The sequence below is a fragment of the Musca autumnalis genome, unplaced genomic scaffold, assembly GCF_047663935.1.
Source record: "Musca autumnalis isolate F117 unplaced genomic scaffold, ASM4766393v1 scaffold_2, whole genome shotgun sequence".
In the NCBI taxonomy this organism is placed as follows: Eukaryota; Metazoa; Arthropoda; class Insecta; order Diptera; family Muscidae; genus Musca; species Musca autumnalis.
The window spans coordinates 30,713,358-30,737,015 of NW_027411755.1; the positions used below are offsets into that span (position 1 = coordinate 30,713,358).

The 23,658-nt window shown below is 35.1% G+C and overlaps 3 protein-coding genes across 3 annotated transcripts; 2 read left to right on the forward strand and 1 right to left on the reverse strand.

Moving 5' to 3' along the window:
* The first annotated feature begins 2,511 nt into the window (after positions 1-2,511).
* Positions 2,512-3,674, forward strand: Dpm1 (Dolichyl-phosphate mannosyltransferase subunit 1). The gene is made up of 3 exons (XM_073967403.1): positions 2,512-2,736; positions 2,844-3,054; positions 3,115-3,674. The coding sequence occupies exons 1-3, from the start codon at positions 2,630-2,632 to the stop codon at positions 3,523-3,525; spliced, it is 729 nt and encodes a 242-aa protein (XP_073823504.1). The 5' UTR covers positions 2,512-2,629; the 3' UTR covers positions 3,526-3,674.
* Positions 3,675-4,000: 326 nt separating this feature from the next.
* On the reverse strand, positions 4,001-5,826 carry Wdfy2 (WD repeat and FYVE domain containing 2). The gene has a single exon (XM_073967402.1). It carries the CDS (start codon positions 5,573-5,575, stop codon positions 4,352-4,354), a length of 1,224 nt encoding a protein of 407 aa, XP_073823503.1. The 5' UTR covers positions 5,576-5,826; the 3' UTR covers positions 4,001-4,351.
* A 15,742-nt stretch (positions 5,827-21,568) lies between these two features.
* On the forward strand, positions 21,569-23,545 carry LOC141393844 (uncharacterized). Its single transcript, XM_073967405.1, has 3 exons — positions 21,569-22,906; positions 22,978-23,111; positions 23,175-23,545. Exons 1-3 carry the CDS (start codon positions 21,963-21,965, stop codon positions 23,366-23,368), a joined length of 1,272 nt encoding a protein of 423 aa, XP_073823506.1. The 5' UTR covers positions 21,569-21,962; the 3' UTR covers positions 23,369-23,545.
* Positions 23,546-23,658: the final 113 nt, after the last annotated feature.

Consider the following 23,658-nt stretch of genomic DNA (forward strand, 5'->3'; position numbering starts at 1 on the left):
GATTTGAATTGAATTCAACTTTGTAAAAAAACAACTTGCATTTGAAAGAGGAAATAAGTTAGAGGATAGCGAAGCCGCCCCACAGTCGATGTGTCTGAGGAGCCTTCCTAAACCAAAGGCGAAACATGCATGTCACACAGTGGTGATTGTGTGGGTTCGTATCGTCGGCTTTCCTTTTTCAAAAAGCATCTTGGTCAGTGAGCTCGTCTCTAACGAGAAATTAATTAAAAAAATTTGCTATGATTTGAATGTATACTAGTCGTTAAACCGTTTACTTTTCATTCATATTCTGCAGTTTTTCTAAAAATGTTTGGGTTTTTAATAAATTTTTAAATTTTGTATTTTTCCTGTCATACTTAATTTATTTCGATAAATTCTCTCATTTGTTAGAGATGGGACATATTTTATCGTCGTTCTGAGAATAATTTAAATTGAACAATGTACACAAATCGTTGTTCGTTCTCAATATTTTGTATGGAAAATGAAGTAATTACATCGTAATTTGGGGTCGAACAACGAATAGAGAGCAAAACACCGTCAGTCTGAACAAGGCATTAGGTGGGTAAAAAATTTCTACAACAAATGGAGTTGTTAGAAAATTGATTATTTATTCAAGTAACTGCTGCATTTTATTTCTGAATATGGTTCAAAATAGAAGACTCTTTCTTTAAGAATTAATTGTTGGAACGGAAAGCATATTTAATACCATCTACAATTTACGAATGCTAACTTTCTGCATTGCGATTCGTAAACATCCGTGGAGATTTTTGTGTTGACAACTGGTTCTAAAAAGGTTTTTATAGAGCTAAAATTGTGTTGACCCAGTGAATTGCTGCCAATATTAGGTTAAAATTGCTTGTACATTTAAGAAATTGCATATTTGTAGGCATCGGTTTCAGCATTTGTATTAACAGCGTTTAAGATATTCGGCACTGGTCTTTTTAACTTTAATAATTGTTTACTCAAAAAAGTACAAGTCAAAATTAAAGCCTAGATCCATGGCTCCTCATGGTAAATATGCCGAGTCGTTTTCGATCGTGAAAATACATATTAGCAATGTGCATCGGTTTAAAAATTTAAATTAAGGCCGTTCTTAAATCTTTTTTAAATACCTTACTTTAAGAAGAATAGGGAATAAAGTTCGCATTACCAGGGATTTGTTTTTACATCTTCCATTCCATTTCAAGCAAAACAGTCTGTATACATAAAATTTACTCAAATCGGATTGGTTGATTTGAATTTGCTCTAAATTTTTTCTTGTTTTTGGGCGCACTTTAAATTTTAAAAGGAACACAAAGTTCCTTTTAATTTATCTGACACTTATTATTAAAGCAAACTTGTAGATAATCTGAAGTAATTAGTCAAAAAAGAAATTCCCCAAAAATCCCCAAATATTTTTAAGATTTCCTCAACATTTTCCCAATTCCCCAAGTCGAAATTTTTTTCGCCATTTCAAATAAAAATTCCCCAATTTGGGGAAAAATCCCCAATACTGACAACGCTGATACGGCCGCATCTGAATGATGATGGAACCGAACGTGAAAGATCGAAGTGAGTGTGGAATTAGGGATAGGTAAGTCGACTTTCGATTAATCGAATAGTCGACTTTTTGCAGTTAAAAGTCTAAAGCATAGTACACACGGTCCAACAAAACTGACAGTCAACGTACTTTTACGGCAATTTTCTGGCAAATAAAAACTTTTTGTTAGCCAAAAATGATTGAAATACAACATTTAAGGTATAATTTAGTGATTAGGAAAGTAATTATTCAGCTAGACTTCGATATTAACGAAATAGACCTCGATGACTGTCAGTTTTGTTGGACCGTGTGTACTATGCTTAAAAATCGTGGCCAACTTTTGCTGGAAGGAAAATCGCATAATCGATTATCTTGTGATCGATTTTCGAGTTTGCATATTGATTGCTGACTTGTCGGTTTTAAGCATAGTACACACGGTCCAACAAAACTGACAGTTATCGAGGTCTATCTCGTTAATATCAAAGTCTAGCTGAATAATTACTTTCCCAACCAGTAAATTATACCTTAAATGTTGTATTTCAATCATTTTTAGCTATCAAAAAGTATTTATTTGCCAGAAAAGTGCGTAAAAGTACGTTGACTGTCAGTTTTGTTGGACCGTGTGTACTATGCTTTACAGTTTTGGCGGTTTCACACTTTCAAAAGAAAACGCGAAAATCGACGAATAATCGATCATAATCGATTTTCTGCGTTTACGAGAAAGTCGAAAGTCGAGTTTTATGACAAGTGAAATAATCGCCAGACCGAAAAATCGCATTTTTAGTTTTAGACCAAAATAGAAAAGTCGAAAAATCGATTATTGCTCTCCATTACCTATCCCTATGTGGAATTAAATAAAGAAAATGAATTATGCAAATGAAAGGAATTATATGCACGGCTGGAACTATATGAACTAAAGGAAAGAGGCGGATATAGTTCCAATAGCTCTTTATCCGGAATAGTTCCTTGGAACTAGTTCGTTCAGAAACTACACAACTCTAAAAAAAATTGGTCGGCTTCGTTGTCTGACGTGGTCGACATTGACAAAGAGTTAATTGAACTAAATATTAAAAATATTAAATAAATAGAAAATAAAGAAAATAAACAACGATGCCAAAAGCTGTGGAACCCAAGTACAGCATCCTGCTCCCAACCTATAACGAAAAGGATAATCTGCCAATTATAATATGGCTGATCATGAAATATATGACGGCGGGGTAAGTCAAGGGATGGGATCAGTTTCGGAAGAGTCGTTATCATGCAAAAAGCCGGTGTTAAATTACTGATATACATACTAATCATATACAAACGTCTCCAATTTCAGTGGCTATCAATTCGAAGTCATAATTATCGACGACAATAGTCCAGATGGCACTTTGGAGGTGGCGAAAGACTTGCAAAAAATATACGGTGAGGATAAAATTCTTTTAAGGCCACGTAAAGGTAAATTGGGGTTGGGTACAGCATATATCCATGGTATAGAACATGCCACCGGCAACTTTATTATCATCATGGACGCCGATTTAAGTCATCATGTAAGTATGGTCACCATAATTTACATCTTTGTAATCTAATTGTTGTTTTCCCCTTTACAGCCCAAATTCATTCCCCAATTCATTGAATTACAAAAGAAACATGACTACGATATTGTCTCGGGAACACGTTATATGGGTGATGGTGGTGTCTTTGGTTGGGATTTTAAGCGCAAGCTAATTTCACGTGGTGCCAACTTTTTGTCCCAATTGTTGTTGCGTCCCCGCGCCTCCGATTTAACTGGTTCATTCCGTTTGTATAAGAAGCGGGCACTGGAAATGTGCATTGCCAGTTGTGTGTCGAAGGGTTATGTCTTTCAAATGGAAATGTTGGTTAGAGCACGACAATTCAACTATAGAATTGGTGAAGTGCCGATAACATTTGTTGATCGTGTCTATGGTGAATCGAAATTGGGTGGTACTGAAATTATACAATTTGCCAAGAATTTGCTGTATTTGTTTGCCACAACATAAAGCGGTGGCGGCGGAGAGTGAAGGGTGACAACGAAAAGCATTTTTTTGTAATAAAAAAAATTATTTTGCCTTTATTGATTTAGTTTTGAAAACCATAACAAATAAAAGTATGGTAATTTCCATAGAATTGTAAGCAGATTAGAAGAAAAGGTTTTATTTATAATGAACTGTCCACCGTATTCCATAAGGGAAAATGGTAAGTTAGTCCCATTATCTCTGAGATAATGGTCTATCAAGTCCAAATATCTCCGCGATAATGGTCTGTCAGGTGCATTAGCTCAGAGATAATGGGCTATCAGGTCCATTATCTCATAGATAATGATCTGTCAGGTGCATTATCTCAGAGATAATGATCTGTCAGGTCCATTATCTCAGTGATAATGGTCTGTCAGGTCCCTTATCTCTGACATAATACCCCGTTAGTTCGATTGATTTCACCCCCTACCGTGTCTCGATTATAACAATTTACAAAAAATTGTTTTTATTTATTGTTTTATTAGAAAAAACACACCAAATTTTTTTTATATATTTTCGAATATATAGAACATTTGATTTTTTTCTTTTGTTTTTGTTGTTGTTTTTCAGTCCTTAAATATTAATACTTTATTTACATTATTTAATAATAGATTATAAAGATTTCTTTCGTTTCTACACACGTTTATAATTTTTTTCTTTGTTATTGTAAATATATAAGGGATACAAATCTCTTTCCTTTCTTCCATCCATTTCGTTCATGTTTGTCCATAATTTTTAATTATGGAATCTTCAACATAGTCATCGTCGTCGCCTCCAAATCTTCAACTTCATTCTGTGTGATTGCCACCAATTATTCCCAAATTGTATTGAGATCCCAAATCTTAATAACGCGATCCTGGCCAACGGTTAACAAACGTTTCCGCTCCTCCTCCAAATCCATGTAAACAATTGAATGTTTGGCATCATGAAATGAGGCCAATGAAGGTCGTTCCACAGCATGCAGCTCATTGTAGCATGCATTGCACACACGTACATCAAACTCAAAACCCATAATTGGTATATTGATACGATTCTGGGAGCAATTATCGCATATGGCCCGACCACAGTTGCGGCAATGATGCTGACGTAAGCCAATTTGTTTTTGATCCATCATTGAACGGAAATTCCAGAAGAATGGACGGCTACAGATTTGACAACTGTTGGATTCAACCCAGTTAGGAACTTCTTTGCGCATGGCATTCATTTCCCAAAAGACAACAACATTATCCTCGCCACAGCTGATCAATTGTTGAGTGTGATTGGCATAGGCCAGCGAGGTTACCTTATTTTTGTGGCCCTGCAGTTCATAGGTGGTGCCACGTTTACCACCCACATCCCAGACAATAACAGCCTGGTCACAAGCACCGCTAAACAGCAACTGGGGTCCCTCGACCCATTTGAGGCAGCGTATGGCTGCAGTGTGTCCCTTGAATGTCGTTATCAGCTGCACCCCTCCCTGGGTGTCACAACGCAACATGGTTATCTGACCAGCATGATCACCAATAAATGCATATTTAGCCAAGGCATCAAATTGCAGAGCGGTACAGGGTGTCTCGAAATTATACTGACCAATTCTACGTCCAGTCTCGGAGCAATGATATGCAAATGTTTTATCTTTACTGCAAGACAACACCCAGCTATGGGCCTTAGAAAATACAACCGCCATTACACGGGCCTGATGAGCCAAATGATCCCGCACAAATGTCAGACGATTACAATCTTCCGATAAGGTATTCTCTGTTACGGTGCCATTCTCTTGGCCCACAAACAATTGCCTTGTTTCCTGGAGATAATACAAACAAGTGCATCCACTCGGCATGAACTGACAAATACTAGGCCAATATTGCCCGGAGTCGCGTTTCAACCAAACCCGTATTGTCTTGTCATCCGATACACTAATCACCCCATTTTCACCCGGTATTAGTATAGCTGCATTAATGTCATCGGAACTGCCCTCCAATTTGCTCAACAATTCAGGTTTCTTAGTGCTAAAACGTTCATTACGCTTAGGCGAAGGCTTTATTTCCGCTGCCATAGTTTATCGTTGTTCTTAATCAAGAATTTCACTTGTTTTTCGGGGCGTATGAATCACTTGTTGTTTTGGATAATTCGTCGTTGTTCGTTGCGTATTTTTTCCTTTTTTAATTCCACCCAAGCAAAATGTTGATAATTAACAAAATCTCTCGAATGTCAGTGATGAGACACAGAAAATATTTAGATTGTTTTTCAGTACGGAAACGTAGGATTGCGTACAACTAACGAAACGTAGTGGTACAACTCTGTTGTTTTTGCCAGGCTCGGTGTTGACGTTGACGTTTACGTTATTGCAATGGTTATCGATTACCCATATGTTTTGGTAATCGGAGTAAGATTAGAATGGATTGGATGACCGTTATTCTTAAAATATTTTTATTTTAAAGAATAGGAAGGGTATTTAGAATAAAATTTATATTAACTAATGGCCTCGTCACATAAGAGGATTTCTGCGGCACACACACTCTACGCGGCTGAATGTGTGCTGAAACACGATTTCGTATGCTTCATGGTGGAATAATAAGGTGTAACGCCAAAAACAGCTGATCTTCATACAATGTTGTCAAAATGCGTGATTGTGATTAAAATCACATACAAAATGTAAACAAGCAATTCACAGTAATGCATTAGGTGTGTCTTTTTACGTGATAATTTGTAATAATTATTACGAAATGTTACTAAATGCTGTCTTTTTACACAAAAGTTCAGTAAAAGAGAGCTAAGTGAGAGAACAATTTTGACAGTTGCTTGCTGAGAAATTGCTAAAAGTTGCTGAAAGAATTTTTCCCAGCAACATTTAGCGAGTTCGATCAGCTGTTTTTTAATCATGTGCAAATGGTCAGCTACTCAATGTTTATCTTATTTTTGTGGAAAAATACTATAAATATTACGACTCGGGTTTATTTATTGATTATTTTATTAATACATTAAATATTTTTTATTTATTTTGCTTAAATTGAAGAAATTTTTCATTAATTGGAGTTATTCTTTCGTTCATGCATTGGCGGCAATGTTTTTGTTTTGGTTATCAACTGTTATCTTGCTAAAGTTTACTAAATGCTGTCTTTTTACTTTTTTCTCTATTTTCATATCAAAGAGTAAAATCTGTCTTACTCTCTGAAAAGAAGTTACTGAATAATTATTACTGAAAAAGTAAAAAGACACAACTATTATTGTGAGCAAATTTGACGTTTGACATGATTTGATGTAACACCTTCTTATGTTTGGTTTACATTTACGAAATCCACTCGATTTCAACTGTCAATTCCATTGCTTAAACGTCAAATGAAATCGAATGGATTTCGGATGAGTTTTCATTTGACGTATACGCAAAGGAAGTGACAGTTGAAATCGAGTGGATTTCGTAAATGTAAACCAAGCATTATTCCACCATGGGTGTTGAAAAGTTGTTGTTGAAACCATATCTTTATTCCAGTACTTAACAAAAGAGTAAACTGTCAAAAATGTTTTCGTTTTGCACGTTCAATGAGTATGCCCCTATCGGAATTATCGGAGAGTGTCACAATACGTCAGATATAATCACCTGTAGTGGAATTCTTTACCTTTTTTAGTTACTGACTAAAATGCTTATAATTTCGGCAATTAAGGATGTTTTTTTGGTATGTTAGCGACGAATAAAAAATACTAGTATAGTTCTACCCACCTTGCACGCTGAAGGTCGTGAGTTCGATTCCCCGGCCAGGCAACATCAAACATTTTTCAACGGTGGCAAAATACCCCTCACAAATATTGGCGACACTTCCTGAGTATTTCTGCCAAGTAAAACTTCTATACAAGTGGTTTCTAAGACACGCCGTTAGAACTACAAACAGTAGGTACCATCATGGTACAATAATTTGGAAGGTAGATCAGGTTCGAACAAGTTGTGAAAAACAAGGCCTGGGTGTATTTGCTTATTCTGTCAGAATTGCCATAACTGAATATGCAACAGGTTGTACTGTTTATTTGATATTTTGGATCATTAACTAAAAACGCGAAAAATGAATGGGAGGCTAAGTTTTCTTTACATAGTCAGCTTCTCTATATGTTCAAAAGTTTCTTGTTGTAATAAATACAAATATTAAATGTTGTAATAACAATTTTCTTTTCGACTGAATTATAATATATATAAAATATTTTGTCATATTTTTCAACACCATACACATACATACACAATTTGTGTATACTGATTTGAAAGAAAATAATTGTAATCAGCTGTTTGCTATGCCCTACCTTGTAATGATTCTACCATGGTTACCGACAAAAATCGGTTAAATTAAAACGCAAAATTATGAATGAAAATTTCAAATAAAAGTTGACATCACTGTAGAGCTGGCAAACCATCGATGGAAATATCGATATTATCGATACTTAATTTTTTACGCCAATATCGACGAATAGTTTTTTATATCGATACTATCGGCCATTTCGACATCACTAAAGAAAAGCCATAGAAGCAATAGCCAGAAATTTTTATATCCTCAGCCTTTAGGCTGACGAGGGCAGATACATTTGATATGACCAAAAATGTGCCTAATCGAAATAAAGGTTTAGACCTCAAGTATTTTTGGACGAAATTAGTTTCAGATTATTTGGAGTCGATTTAGCATTTAGAGTCCGTCCGTCTGTCTGTCGGACTGTCTGGCTGGTGATCACGATAACTCTTGAACAGATCAGGCGATTCGAACCAAATTTTGTAATTTCTAATATTTTGCCCAAACTTAGTTTAAGTTCGAATATGAGCCATATTGGTCCTATTCTTCTAACACCTACCCCACAAAAGTTCAAAATTTGTTTGTAAAATGGTGTGAACGATAACTATCGAAGATGTCAATCGATTTGTTCCAAACTTTGCACATCGTATTATTTCTTCCAGATATAGTTCGGCTTCGAATATGGATTATCATGGCTGCCTTGCATGTTTACCTTGCTTGCTTCTGATAAAAGAATAAAAATGAAAAAAGGCAACCCAGTTCGAAATTTGCTCGGCCTTCTTTATTCTTTTATTTTTATTATGTCAGAAATGAAGCAGGAAAGCAATCACGCAAGGTTGCTTATGTACCCAGGCCTTTACTCCTTCGAGTAGCTCCCACAGAAAATTCGGAACAAGTTATATTTAAGAGCTCCTCTCGGATCGTGTAGAAATTATTTTCTGCATTTTCTTTCGAAATTTCTTGCACCGATCAACGCGGGATCCGACGAAAAAACAATTTTTGCGCCAAGAGTTCATGCCATATATTAGTTGGTGGAATAAATGCCCAAGGATGCCTTTATCTCACGGTACATAACATGGCGATCTTGCATTATCCGTTCAGGCACGACATTTTTTTCTGGAACAACGACCGATTTTGGACGACCCTTAAGAAGTTCGTTTTTTTTTTTTGGCGAATGTCGGCCACGATTGAATTCATTAAAACAGTTTTTCATAGACCATCACATAGGTGCTTTATTGTCAGCTGCTATTTTATGTTTCGCCAAACAAAAATAACTACGGTAACAACTTTTTCTCGGAAAATGTTTTGTATGTATCTACTTGAATTGATAGAAAAGAAATTCGCCTCAGACATTTTTTCGCCTCTGTTTATAAATTTTGACCTTTCAAATCTTTGTTTTTCTTTGAATTCTCTTGCTGGAGGACCTGTAATTGGGCCATGCTTAGGCCGCAAACTTTTCTAATTCGCCTCGTATTTCACTGACAATCGAAATGTAAACAAAACACATTTGTCGGCCATTTTGGATTCTAAATAAATGGGAGTAGGAAATCTACGATAGTATCGATTTTATCGATATTTTGAAACGGAAATATCGAAAAAAATCGAATGGGGTCGATATCGATAGTTTGCCAGCTCTACATCACTGTTGCTATCGGTAGAACTTTGCGAGTACTTTTAATTGGTCGCTAAGTCCCAATTTACATTGGGCGAGTTTACTTGCGGCAATTGTCAGTTTGTAGGTGAGAGAGGGTGCTGAGAGGCAAAGGGTTACCATATGCCTCACCTCTCTCTCCTACAAAATGACAATTGCCGCAAGTAAACTCGCCCAATGTAAATTGGGACAAACTTACCGAATAATATCGTTAATTACAGAAATTATAATCATTTTAATTTTAATGAATTTTGTCGATAACCCGATAACCAAAAAATGCGTTAAGCATAGTACACACTGACCAACAAAACTGACAGTCATCGAGGTCTATTTCGTTAATTTCAAAGTCTAGCTAAATAATTACTTTCCTAATATGTAAATAATACTTTACTTTATTTTTAGCCAAAGAGAAGCTTTTATTTGCGAGAAAATTGTATTAAAAGTACGTTGACTGTCAGTTTTGACTGTCGGTGTGTACCCCGCTTTAGGGAATCCCACTACACATCCGAAATCGTAACGATATCTTAACGAAGGTTGTATGGAGTGGTTGACATAATTTCGGAACCAAATGTCGGTGCGAAATCGGATCGATTTCGGTCAGGATTCGGAACGAAATCGAAAGAAAAACTTTAGCATGTTCGGAGGGAAATTTTCTTTCGACATTCTCTCCGAAATCGGAACGAAATCTGAACCATTTTGCTTCCGAAATTGTTCCGACATTTGGTTTGCTGGTGAGCGACCTTCATGATCTGGTCCAACGTTACAAAAGGGAACCATTACAGCAAAAAGCCTATCAAGCAGGTTTAAATCGAGTACATTCGAATGCAGTCGCAGATTCCTAACCAGTCACCTTAAGTATAGTACACATTGACAAGCAAAACTGACAGTCATCGAAGTCTATTTCGTGAATATCAAAGCCTAATTGAAAAATTTCTTTTATAATCTCTAAATAATACCGTAAACATTGTATTTCAAACGTTTTTAGCAAAATAAAAGTTGCTATTTGCCGGAAAATTGTCCTTAAAGTACGTTGACTGTCAGTTTTGACTGTTAGTGTGTACTCCCCTTTACACCTCGACCGATAGCTAGGAATCTCCACTCAAAATTTCGTCCATAGTCGTTAATCAATAGGGTTCTGAAAAATCGATAACGTACATACCAGAGATCCGCAAAATGCATATAAAAGGCACACTCTCATGCTTTTTCCAAAAAGCGAATAGTGCAGTGCCTTGCCCATAAAAATATGATTGTGCCAAAAAGCAGATTCACCCCTAAAAAAGATTCACTGCTTTAGTGCGTGCAGTGCTTGCTTTTACATTTGTATTCGCATGATTCGCAAATGCAGCATGCACAATACTGCTTTCAAAATTATCGTTACCCACAAAACCACCACCACATAAGCGCGAGCAGCACAAATGGCTTGCCGCTCTGCTGGTCGTCATTAAATGATAAATTAATCAAATTAAATGCGTTGACACTTGTTTTTATTTCATTTTTCGTCACATTATTAAGCTAATACATCAAATCAAATATATAAATATATTGTACAAATGAAAACTATTTTTCTTCAACATTATTGAAAGCTGAATAATTTAAATATAAACATTTTATAAGAGAATATTTTAAATACAGAAATTAATGCTTACATTTTGATAACACTCCAGTTGTTGTCAGTAAAACAATACTTCTGCCTCAAAAATTTGTATTTTTAATTTAATTGTATTTTATTCGTATTTAAATGGAGTATTAAAAAAAGTAAATTGTTGACAGTTCTGGGACCAATGCGACTACGTTTCTCCGTTATTATGTTACCCGCCGCTAAAAAAACCCGTTCGGATGCGGCACTACTAGCAGGTATTGACAATATCTTTTGGGCCAATTTGTATAATCGGGGATATTCCGAACTATGATTATCCCACCACCATTAGCATTAACTTTTAAATATTAATATCGGTTAATTTCTTCACATATGGTCTCTTCTGTAGAAGAATATAGTGGGTTCATAAAATTTGAGAAAAACAGTTGAAAATCTTGGGGCGATTGATTAAAGTTCGAGTTATTTTCCGAGCCAACAGCAGGGAGCTGAGACTTAATTATTTCGGAAATAAAAAATTCTTTAACTTTATCCAATGCAATGCACAATCGAAATATTGGCCATGTAATTTCTTTCCATCTCTTTAAGAATATTTTTTTTTCAAAGCTTTTATTATCTGCATATCCGAATTCCTTCCTTCGCAAATTGTTTTAAGTGTATTGACAGTTAAATATACATAATTGATAGATACATAGTTTACACCTTGTAACTTGTTGCTTATAATATCACATTTTTTAAATATTTCTAATAAATACTTAAGAAGCGATACATTAATATCTGAAATTCGATAAAATTCATTCTTAGACAGAAAAATATCTTGTATTTTAACGTAATTATTGTAGACTAGCAAAGTGCCCGCTACTTCGTATGCGGAAAGGATATAAAAAAAAAACAAATAAACAATATATAATATGGAAATGGCGAACACTGAAAATTAACAGCGAGATCAACATTGCACACCAATACTCACACTAAATCCAAAAAATACAGATTCCAGCACTGTCCCTACACCCAATAGTACGATTTTCCAAAACTACCTCAATCCTTCACTTCACCAGTAATCTTCATTCCAAAAACAGGATTCCAGCGCTATCGGTGCACTCAAATTCAAATTGTATCATTTGGTATATTTTGTGACCATAAGTACGAATTTCAAAAACTACCTCCATGTCTCATTCCTACACTCCAACCATACTCGAAATTTCAGGAATCCTGCTCTATACGTTCGCCCAAATCCAAATTGTACCAATATTAGCACCAATTAGTACATTTCGTATACCAAAGTGCGAATTTCCACAACTATCTCCATATCCCAATCCTAACCTCCAAAATTAATCTTAATTGCAAACTTCAGAATTTTAGCTCCATCCATTCACCCTAATCCGAATTGGACTAAATTAAGTTCCATATATTACACATACCTACGATTTTCCAAAACTACCTTCATATCTCATATCCAGAGTACGTAAAAATACTTTAAATAAAATTTCCAATCGTTTCGTTTCGTATTTTCCATAGGAACAATACAAAACGAAACATAACCCTCGTTGGCCGAGCTCGCTGTTTAGTTTCGTTTTGTTTACATTCGTGAGTACGAACAAAACGAAAAGCGAAAAGTACTCAACTCCACAACAACAGATAGAAAACTAAATAGTACTTAACACATGTGAATAAATCAAAAACGTTTGGTGGTTGATAAAATTCACTGTGGTATACTGATGCTAACTTATAGGGTTGTTAAGCAATCACATGTGTGTGTGTGTGTCTAAGTGTGTCATTGACCATAACGCACGGCAAACGTTTCCCAAAAATACTTGTCGTTTCGGTGGTGAATGAAACAATTCAGCAAAGCATAGCCGAAGCTACATTTCACCAATCGTACGGTTTCCATCTTTTTACGTTGAAAAGTTTTTGTTTTTGTTTTGGTTGTGAGAATGAAACGATTCAGAGAAGCTGAAAAGTTTGTGGCTTTGTGTGATTGGTACGGGAATCGTTTTGTTTCTTTCCGTTCATTGCTCATATCTACACTACAACAGTCATCTTAATTCCAAACCTCAGGATTCCAGCTCTATCCGTTCACCCAAATCAAAATTATACATTTATAGTTCGAATGTCCACAACCCTTTGCTACATTTTTCTTATCCTCCATCAGTGACCCCCATTCCAAACTTTAGGATCCGTTCACCCAAATCCAAATTTTACTAAAGTTAGTACCATTTAGTACTTTTCGTACATTTATAGTTCGAATTTCTAAAAACCATTTGGTAGATCTTCCCCACTCTTCACCAGTGACTCTCATTATAAATTTCAGGATTCCAGCTCTATCCGTTCACCCAAATCCAAATTGTACTAAACTTAGTACCATTCAGTACTTTTCGTACATTTCCAAAAACCCTTTGATACATCTTTCCTACTCGTCACCAATGACCGTCATTCCAAATTTCAGGATTCCAGCTCTATTCGTTCACCCAAATCCAAATTGTACTAAATTTAGTACCATTTAGTACTTTTCGTACATTTACAGTTCGAATTTCCAAAAACCCTTTGTTACATCTTTCCTACTCTTATCCAGTGACCCTCATTCCAAATTTCAGGATTTCAGCTCTAATCGTTCACCCAAATCCAAATTGTACTAAATTTAGTACTTTTCGTACATTTACAGTTCGAATTTCCAAAAAACCTTTGTAACATCTTTCCTACTCTTCTCCAGTGGGCCTCATTCCAAATTTCATGATTCCAGCTCTATTCGTTCACCCAAATCCAAATTGTACTAAATTTAGTACCATTTAGTACTTTTCGTACATTTATAGCTCGAATTTTCAAAAACCCTTCTGTACATCCTTCTTACTCTTCATCAGTGACTTTCATTCCAAATTATAGGACTCCACCACTATCCGTTCACCCAAATGCTAATTGTACCAAATTTATAATCTTTTAGTACTTTTCGTACACTTTTTGTTCGAATTTCCAAAAATGCATCCGTAACCTTCATTCCATATTGCAGGTTTCCAGCTCTATAGGTTCACCAAATTTCAAAATGTACTAAATTTAGTACCATTTAGTACTTTTTGTACATTTATAGTTCGAATTTTCAAAAACCCTTTGGTGGATCTTTCCTACTCTTCACCAGTGACCCTCATTCGAAATTTCAGGATTCCAGCTCTATCCGTTCGCCCAAATCCAAATTGTACTAAACTTAGTACCATTCAATAATCTTCGTACACTAAATTTAGTACCATTTAGTACTTTTCGTACATTTACAGTTCGAATTTCCAAAAACCCTTTGTTACATCTTTCCTACTCTTCACCAGTGACCCTCATTTCAAATTTCAGAATTCAAGCTCTATTCGTTCACCCAAATTGTACTAAAGTTAGTACCATTTGGTACTTTTCGTACATTTATAGTTCGAATTTCTAAAAACAATTTGGTAGATCTTTTCTACTATTCACCAGTGACCCTCATTCCAAATTTCAGGATTCCAGCTCTATTCGTTCACCCAAATCCAAATTGTACTAAATTTAGTATCATTTAGTACTTTTCGTACATTTATAGTTCGAATTTCCAAAAACAATTTGGTAGATCTGTCCTACTCTTCACCAGTGTCCCTCATTCTAAATTTCAGGATTCCAGCTCTATCCGTTCACCCAAAACCAAATTGTACTAAAATTAGTACCATTCAGTACTTTTCGTACATTTACAGTTCGAATTTCCAAAAACCCTTTGTTACATTTTTCCTACTCGTCACCAGTGTCCCTCATTCAAAATTTCAGGATTCCTGCTCTATTCGCTCACCAAAATCGTACTAAATTTAGTACCATTTAGTACTTTTCGTACATTTACAGTTCGAATTTCCAAAAACCCTTTGTTACATCTTTCCTACTCTTCACCAGTGACCCTCATTCCAAATTTCAGGATTCCAGCTCTATCCATTCGCCCAAATCGTAATTGTACCAAATTTAGTACCATTTAGTACTTTTCGTACCCATAAGTACGAATTTTCAAAACTAATTCCGTTCTACTCTCCAACAGTAGCCTTAGTTCAAAATTTCAGGATTCCAACTCCATCCGTTCACCCAAATCGTAATTGTACCAAATTTAGTACCATTTATTACTTGTCGTACCCATAAGTACGAATTTTCAAAACTACTTCCATTCTACTCTCTAACAGCAGCCTTAATTCAAATTTCAGCATTCCAGCTCTATCCGTTCGCCCAAATCGTAATTGTACCAAATTTAGTACCATTTAGTACTTTTCGTACCCATAAGTACGAATTTTCAAAACTGCTACCATTTTACCCTCTAACTGTAGCCTTAATTCAAAATATCAGGATGCCAGCTCTATCCGTTCAACCTATATCCAAATTGTACCAAATTTAGTACCATTTAGTACTTTTCGTACCCATAAGTACGAATTTTTAAAACTATATCCATTTTACTCTCCAACAGTAGCCTTAGTTTAAAATTTCAGGATTCCAGCTCTATCCGTTCGCCCAATTCATCATTGTACCAAATTTAGTACCATTTAGTACATTTCGTACCCATAAGTACGAATTTTCAAAACTACGTCCATTCTAATCTCCAACAGTAGCCTTAATTCAAAATTTCAGGATTCCAGCTCTATCCGTTCGCCTAAATCATAATTGTACCAAATTTAGTACCATTTAGTACTTTTCGTCCACATGTGTACACTTTTCCTAAACCAGCTCCTTATGTGAACCGTACCTTTTAACCTTGATTCTCACACCAAATTTCAGCCTTTAACCTTTATCCGTTCACAAAATACGAATTGGTACCAAATTTAGTACAGTTTAGTACTTTTCGTACACTTATAGTACGAATTTCTAAAAACCCTTTAGCACATCTTTCCTACAATCCATCAGTGACCATCATTCCAACTTTGAAAGTTCTAGCTCTACCGGTTCGCCAAATACAAACGGTACCATATTTAGTACCTTTTAGTACTTTTCGTACCCTTCCAGTTCGAATTTCCAAAAACCCAGCCTTATCTGACCCCTTCGGACCAAGGGTGATCCACACCCAAAATTTCAAGATTCTAACTTCAGCCGTTTGGTCTGGGCGTTGATGAATCATTAAGTCAGTCAGTCAGTCAGTCAATCACTTTACTCTTTTATTAATATAGATAGATTGAAATAAGTTAATGTGTGAGCTCCATCGCGTTACACAATAGTTCTTTAGAGATGTTTGTAATTCAAGTTGTAAACTGTTTTTAAAGTACTTTACTAATTTCTTACAAGAGTCAAAAGTAGGCATGAGTTCTTTTGTACTATTAAAACCGGAATCCAATACTTTACCAATTATTTAGCAGATGATTTGAACAGTTAATAGTGCGGTTACACTACAGTTTTTTGCCGGGTTAACCCACTTTATGAGGATTTATTGCTTAATCTGGTCAAATCTGACCAGATTTGCCATACAAAAATTAAATCCTCTCACGACTGGGTTTATTTTAAATCCGGCACAAATCCACCAAAAATACAGTGTTGTATTCGGTATTTGTGCAAAAAAATCCAACTCTACTCAAAAAGTACCAAAATTTGCAACTGCTTTTGCAACAGAGTTTGTCGTGTTTTACACGTTTACGATTGGTCGCATGAGATTTTATAGAGTTAACAAATCTAAAGTTATTTGAAAATCATAAAATTATTTATTTTTTTACATTATACACTTTTTTAACAAAAAGTACGCTTGATACTTAATACAAAAATGTATCCCTGTGTGTAAAATATACCAATATGAGCAAAGAGCGGACGATATCTCATGCGAGAAATTGTAAAAGTGTTAAACACGACTTTATTAGTTATTTTGTATGTATACGTAAACAAACATCAGCTGACAGTTTATATCCTCGAAAAGCTAAGTGTAACCAGCAAAGATTAACCCACTGGATCTATTAAACCCAGTGGGTTAACCTTCAATAGTGTAACCGGGGTATAAGGCGAGTTTGATCTTCGGGAGCCTTTACAATGTTTGATCCTCTATCAGTAACAAATGTTATATTTTCAATATTTTTTATATAAAATTCGTTTAAAATAAACATCAATTAGACATAACACCCAAAACTATATTTTTCAATTTTAAGTTTTTAATGTAATGAAAAGTAACACATAAAAAGGTTCTCTTAAGAAAATTGTCAGCCCAAAGATCAGATGTTATCGCTGCAGTTCCATTTGTAATAGCTGTTCCTATTTCATGTTTTATTTCTAATTTTTTTTTCGCAGCAATGTCGCATATCTGGCGTGATATTTTTGTGGAATCCGGTACCATGTTTGATATATCTACGATATTTCCGTAATTTGTGGTTATATTAAGAAGAGATTGCATCATTTGTTTAAATCCACTGCCGTCAACAACTGAAAACGGACGACAGTCCTCAATAACCCATTGCGAACATGCCACCAAGAATTTTTCTTTATCTTCGTTTTCCAGCGACGTTTAAAGGAGCGTTTCGTTGTTGTCGAACGTAGCATTTGTGGCGAACTAGGTTTGATGTCTGCCTCCCAAATGTTGCTTCCTTTTTAGTTTGTTTAATAATACGGTAAACAATATTTTTAATATTTGTTTTTACTGTCCCAATATTAATTTTTATTTGTATATTAACATCTAAATCCGACTAGAAATATTAGGTGTGTACGATAACTTTCCCAGCAATAATTACTCAGTCAGTTCCAGCAACCTCTCTCAGTGAATTTTACTCTCTCAAGCAAGAAAAATTGCAGAAAGTTATCGAACAGCATTTTGCAAAAACTTGCAAGAAAGTCAGCTGTTTCCGAAAATGTATGAAATTTGTTTTTGTTTCTTTTGATATTTTAAACCAAACGGAACAAAAACGTAAATTTATCCTATCCACAACGCTTTAGAATCTAAATAAATGTGCAATCGTGAAATTTTCTTGGTCGAAAATGTTAACATTTCGATTTGTTTACATTGAACATGTGATTAAAAGTCAGCTGATCAGACTTGCAAATTTTTGCGGGACAAATTTTCCCAGCAAAAATTTGCAAGTTCTCAGTCACAAAACTCTCCAAAAATCTCTCCAAACTCGCTCTCTTTTGCTGGATAATTTTGTTATCGAACAGCATTCAGCAAAAATTTGTACGAATTTGTACAAATTATTGGGTTATCGTACACACCTATTTACTGCTTATTTTACTGCAGCGTGTTGTGTGAATGCATTATCAATACAAAAAGGCAATGAGCTCTTTTACTCTTATGTTACACGCTGAAACTTTCATACGAAACTTTCCCATTATTTTGGCGTTCTTAGGTCGAGTTCCCCATTACAGTAATTTCATAAAATTACTTTTGTATGGAACTCGATCTATGAACGCCAAAATAATGGGAAAGTTTCGTATGAAAGTTTCAGCGTGTAGCTTTAGAGTTAGTGTGGTGACTGTCACTGCTATCATTTCGAGAGAATGTGCCAATTGCACACTCTCACGAAAGAAAAGGCAACACAAGCAATAGCAATAAACAGTGATGTCAGTAGCAAGCAATGAAAAAGGCACGAAAAATCGAATATGCATTAAAAGCGAGTGGCATTTTGCGGACCTCTGGTACATACTTTGCCAAATTCGATTTTAATGACGGCGATCAAACTTTGACGGCGTTAGAAATGTCAAAGCAGCAAACGAAAAAATGCATAACAACCAAAATCCTATTGTTTGGATGAAGAAAGGTTGCAGGTGAAAAAAGGTTGTTTGGATCAGTGTTCGAAAAGAAACAGTACACTAAAATAACGTACCGCTCCAGGTACGGTATCATTAAAAAATATTTTAGTGTACCGTACCGGAGCACAACCACTAAAAAATATTTTAGCGTACCGTACCGGAGCACAACGAAAATCGTAGTGAACCGCAGTCGGTACACTAAAAAATCGTAGCGTACCGCAGTCGGTACACTAAAATATCGTAGTGTACCACTGGTCGGTTCACTAAAAAAATAACGTACCGCATGTTTTTTTTTTATTTATGAGGAAATATGAATTGTTATATGCTTTCTTGGGAAAGAAGGCAAGTATAATAAATAAAATTCAATATTGTATAAATTAACTACATTTTAATCGTTTATAAATATTGAGAAAATTACTAGAAAATATAATGTTGTTTACCCTGTTAGGCACTTAGACATTTATGATATCCAAAAAGGGTGAAAAATCGTGAATTATAAAATCATTTACATGAATTAGTAAAGAATAATTTTACTATTTTGATGTCATTATCATTTTTTTGGAAAAAGATTATTCAGAAAAATTTAATATTTGCTATACAATCCACATTAATATTACCAGTACCAACAAAAAATACCCATCTATTTTGTTTGCAGCGAACAGTACTGTTCATCACTAAGGTTTTTTCCAAGCTATTTTTATTTACACATTTAAAAGTATTTGTAGCCAAATTACAAATTTTAATATGATTTTTTCAATATGGAATGTATTTATCATAACACCAGTATGAGGTTTCTAATTGACGTCATAAGGATGTTTAAAAGTCCCCTCGTGCAAAATCATTATTATTGGTGGCACCAATAACAGAAAATCTATTCATAGCAAGGTAATGTGGACGATCAACGAGAATTTTGCCTGTTACTTTGTGATACCACTGAAAAGTAGTGAAAGTGAAAGTGAAAAGCAGTAAAAATTCGTAGTTCGTATTGTTGGAACAATGAAAATAATATACATATCTGTAATGTAACATATATGTGTTTTTATGAATTATGAGAAATGTAATGTAATGTAATTAATGGTTTTTTGTTTTATTATGGAAGACTATATAAATTGACCCCATAATTGTGTTATATACATATGTATATCCAAAATATTTGTATAAAGTAATAAGGCACGTGTTGGTGTCACATTGATGTTTTTTGGGCCAAACGAACAGTGGAAAAAATACCGATATAGCGCGCCAAAACTGAAAAAATCACATACGCCTATGTAAAAATTATTGGTGCAGTATTGACCTAAGGTGTCCACAGAATCTAACGACAGTTAAAATAATTTGTTTTACATAAGGCAAAGCGGAATAACGGTTAATTTTTTGTTCACAATTTATGGACTGGTTTTTATAATATATTTTAGTAGTAAATTGGCGATCGTCGTATGCAGTCTTCCTACAAAGTAATTTTAAAGCTTTTCGTGAAGACAGGTGAGTAAAAAATATTTTATATAATATGTTATTTATTGTAACTCGGATTTTACACATATGTAAATCACGTGACACCCGCTTTTCTTTCAAATTGTGTACTTTGTTAAAGCTATTTAGTAGGGAGTGTCGCGGGATGGCGCGTAGATTTTTTATTTTATTTTTAGTACATATAGTTCTTACCAAAGAAAGATTTAGCTGCAAAAAAGTGCAACAAAATATTTTATAATTGTTTTTATTATAATTTTCTATCTAAAATTAGCAAAAATCGGGCGGTACATGTCTATGGGGGCCATATCAAAACGTGAACCTGTGCGGACAATTCTCCGTCGGAATATTTTATACTCCCAACGTAGACTAAATGCCAAGTTCCAACTAATTCGGTTGGATAACGTGGCTATAACCTTCAAAATAATCAATATCGGCGGAACCTTTCTATGGGGGCTATATAAAAACGTGGACCTGTATAGGAATGCATGTATAACCCCAACGGACACTAGATACCAAGTGGTAGAAATCTTTAAAATACCGAAAATCGGCAGATACCGTTATATGGGTAAAAATAGAAATTTACTAAATATATTAATAAATGAAGTACACTTGTCAATCTAGAGCTGTTCTTATCTAAATTGTGGACAAACGTAAACGTACTCTACCAGCAGGAAGTTTGAGTTTTTGAGGCATTATTCTCATATTCTTACCATTTTTTTGTTACCTATTACAAACACATTTTATGTTTTATGCAATTTTATTTTAATTAATTCAAACATATCAACAGAACAAACATATTAAAATTTTAATTTTATTAGCTGGAGAATCAATCTTTAGTGATCCGACTGTGGCTGCTTTGTTTGTTCATGTGGATTGGACAACAAACATAACCTTTTTATGAATTGACTTTTGCCGCAAATAAACATCCTTATGACACCAACATATTAACGTTATTCTTTTCCATTCATAGAAATGGTTTTATGGCACATGCATTATCACCCCTTTTTACTTGTAAAAACTGTCTATTTAACAAGGGAACAATAATATTTAATATGTACATTGACTACAAGGACTCTAATGAGTCCATACTCTCAAAGCGAGTAAATAGAAATACATACATTAATAATATGGGTTTTAAACCTAATACTATAATAGAGACTGGTTCACTAAAACTTCTTATAGAATTTATTAAAATATGTATTGGTTGAAAATTTTAGCTATTTTCATATTTTACACTAATTTTCTCAAAATTCGTATACCGACCGAATTTACCACATTCGTGCTTTTAATTTATATAATATTGAATTTTAGTTACTATTCTTGCCCTTATTCTCAAAAACATCAAATATGTATATAATTTTTCATCACAATTTACAAAACACACACGTGCGGTACATTACCGGTACGTTATGTTTTAGTGAACCGACCAGTGGTACACTACGATAATCGTACTGTACCGCAGTCGGTTCACTAAAAATCGTAGCGTACCGCAGTCGGTACACTAAAAATCGTTGTGTACCGCAGTCGGTACAGTAAGATTTTCGTTGTGCTCCGGTACAGTATCACTAAAATATTTTTTAGTGTTTGTGTACCGGTACGGTACATTATCGTAGCGTACCAATCCACCTTGGTACGGTACAGAACGGTACGGTACGATTCCATAGTGTTTATTTTCGAACACTGGTTTGGATGAAAAAATATGTGCTAAACTAAAAATAACAACTGGAGGATAAACAAAAGTATCGCGCAAAACACAACATAAGATTACCTGGCCATGGCGATGCTTGCTCGCTTAAGTTCTGGAGCAACACCTACCTCACCTCAAAAAGCTGCAGTTCAACGTTTCCAGAAATGCATAGCTTCTTTGCTGTGGCCAGTATTGCGCGACGCAGGTGGAGTACAACGAAAGTCCACACAAATCGATGCTATCGACAGTTTCACAAATGAATTGGTCGAACGCAAAAGTAAAAAGTGGAAGGAGCTAAGAGGCAATATGATGAGTACTGGTGACAATGTCCAAAGCACTTCATCCGCCGCCGTCGGCACAAAAAGCAACCAATTTTCCAAGAATGTCGGATTAATGTCCAAAGGTGTCATTAGTGATATACAAGCCTTACGTTCGCCTGAACTGGGACTCGACATCCGCTCCTTGTCTCAGGCCCAGCTCGATAATTTGCTCAACTCCACGTTGGAGATAAAAAACAAAGTGGATTTTCTATACCTAATGAGGCAGTGCATTCACTGGCAGCAACTGCCTTCCAATGAAGTGTTGGTGTCATGTCTTAAATACCTCAGTACATTGTCCAGAGTTCAGGATATTGAATCGATAGCGGAGATTTGTAAGGAACAAAACCATCATTTGACAAAAATGTATTGTGGCTTGGCACCGTTTAAATCGATGGCCTTGTGGAGGAGTGATAGTGCGGAATTGGCTTTAAAAACACTATCCCGAGGATATGAAAGTGCCTCGAAAGATGGTAAACGAATGATTAGAGCGGCTTTTCGTACCATAGCCGAAGAAACGTTGGCTAACAAGAGTGATGCAGTTTTGGTCCATCTAATGGAAATTGCCCGGACTATTTATGAAAAACATCAGGACATTTTTGTCATAGCATGCGTGTGGAAACAGTGTTTTGTGAGTGAATGGTTTTGCGATCAGAAATCGGCAGGAGATTTATTGTTACGTTATGAAGAACTTCAACAAATGGTTGCTAAAAGGTATGGATAATGGTGGCTATGAAAATAGGCAAAAAATTTCAACCAAATACATATTACCTTTTCTGTTTTAGATCTGTTTCTTTATGTGGTTCTTTTCTAAGTCGCAACAATGTGGATGCTGTCCATCGTTTGATAGAGGTATATCTACAATACAATGAAAGAGAAGCCTGTTCCAATTGTCTTAGCTTACTTTTCACTTACCAATGTATGTACAATTTTGATTTTTCCAAATTCCTTCCTATTTAACAATATGTATGTATGTTTGCAGATAACCGCAGGGATTTGCGTGCTTGTGCTGAAATAATCAAATCATGTAGCGAATTGGATATGCCATTGTCGGAAGTACAAAACGAACAGTTCCTTAGCTTGTTTATAAACCAAAATGAAGGTGGCGGCAAATCAAAGATGCCATCGCGTAAGCACGCTCCAAAACCAGCCAAACAGTTCCAGTACAAGTTCTGAGATGGTGGCGTACCAAATACATGTAAAGTAAATTTGAATGTCACCTACACCTGAGTAGGAATTGTAGAGAGCACCAAAAGCTTTAGACCTTTAACTTAAGTTGTTAATTCGATTGCGAGTACTAAATGATAAATAAATAAATATTGAAAGTGTTTGCTTTTTATTTCTGTTCACAAATGTTCCTATGTATGTTTTATTTTGCCTTTTCCATATTATGGAAGATATAATTATATTTGCAATTCCGCTTGTAACACATCGAAATATTCGTTGTCAAAATGATTTCAGTCAGC

Excerpts from the sequence above, each read along its gene's own strand:
- Dpm1 (XM_073967403.1), top strand. The coding sequence starts at position 2,630 with ATGCCAAAAGCTGTGGAACCCAAGTACAGCATCCTGCTCCCAACCTAT. Across the intron at positions 2,737-2,843 it reads ATGAAATATATGACGGCGGG|TGGCTATCAATTCGAAGTCA; the intron begins GTAAGTCAAGGG and ends CTCCAATTTCAG. Across the intron at positions 3,055-3,114 it reads ACGCCGATTTAAGTCATCAT|CCCAAATTCATTCCCCAATT; the intron begins GTAAGTATGGTC and ends TCCCCTTTACAG.
- Wdfy2 (XM_073967402.1), bottom strand. The coding sequence starts at position 5,575 with ATGGCAGCGGAAATAAAGCCTTCGCCTAAGCGTAATGAACGTTTTAGC.
- LOC141393844 (XM_073967405.1), top strand. The coding sequence starts at position 21,963 with ATGGCGATGCTTGCTCGCTTAAGTTCTGGAGCAACACCTACCTCACCT. Across the intron at positions 22,907-22,977 it reads CAACAAATGGTTGCTAAAAG|ATCTGTTTCTTTATGTGGTT; the intron begins GTATGGATAATG and ends TTTCTGTTTTAG. Across the intron at positions 23,112-23,174 it reads CTTACTTTTCACTTACCAAT|ATAACCGCAGGGATTTGCGT; the intron begins GTATGTACAATT and ends GTATGTTTGCAG.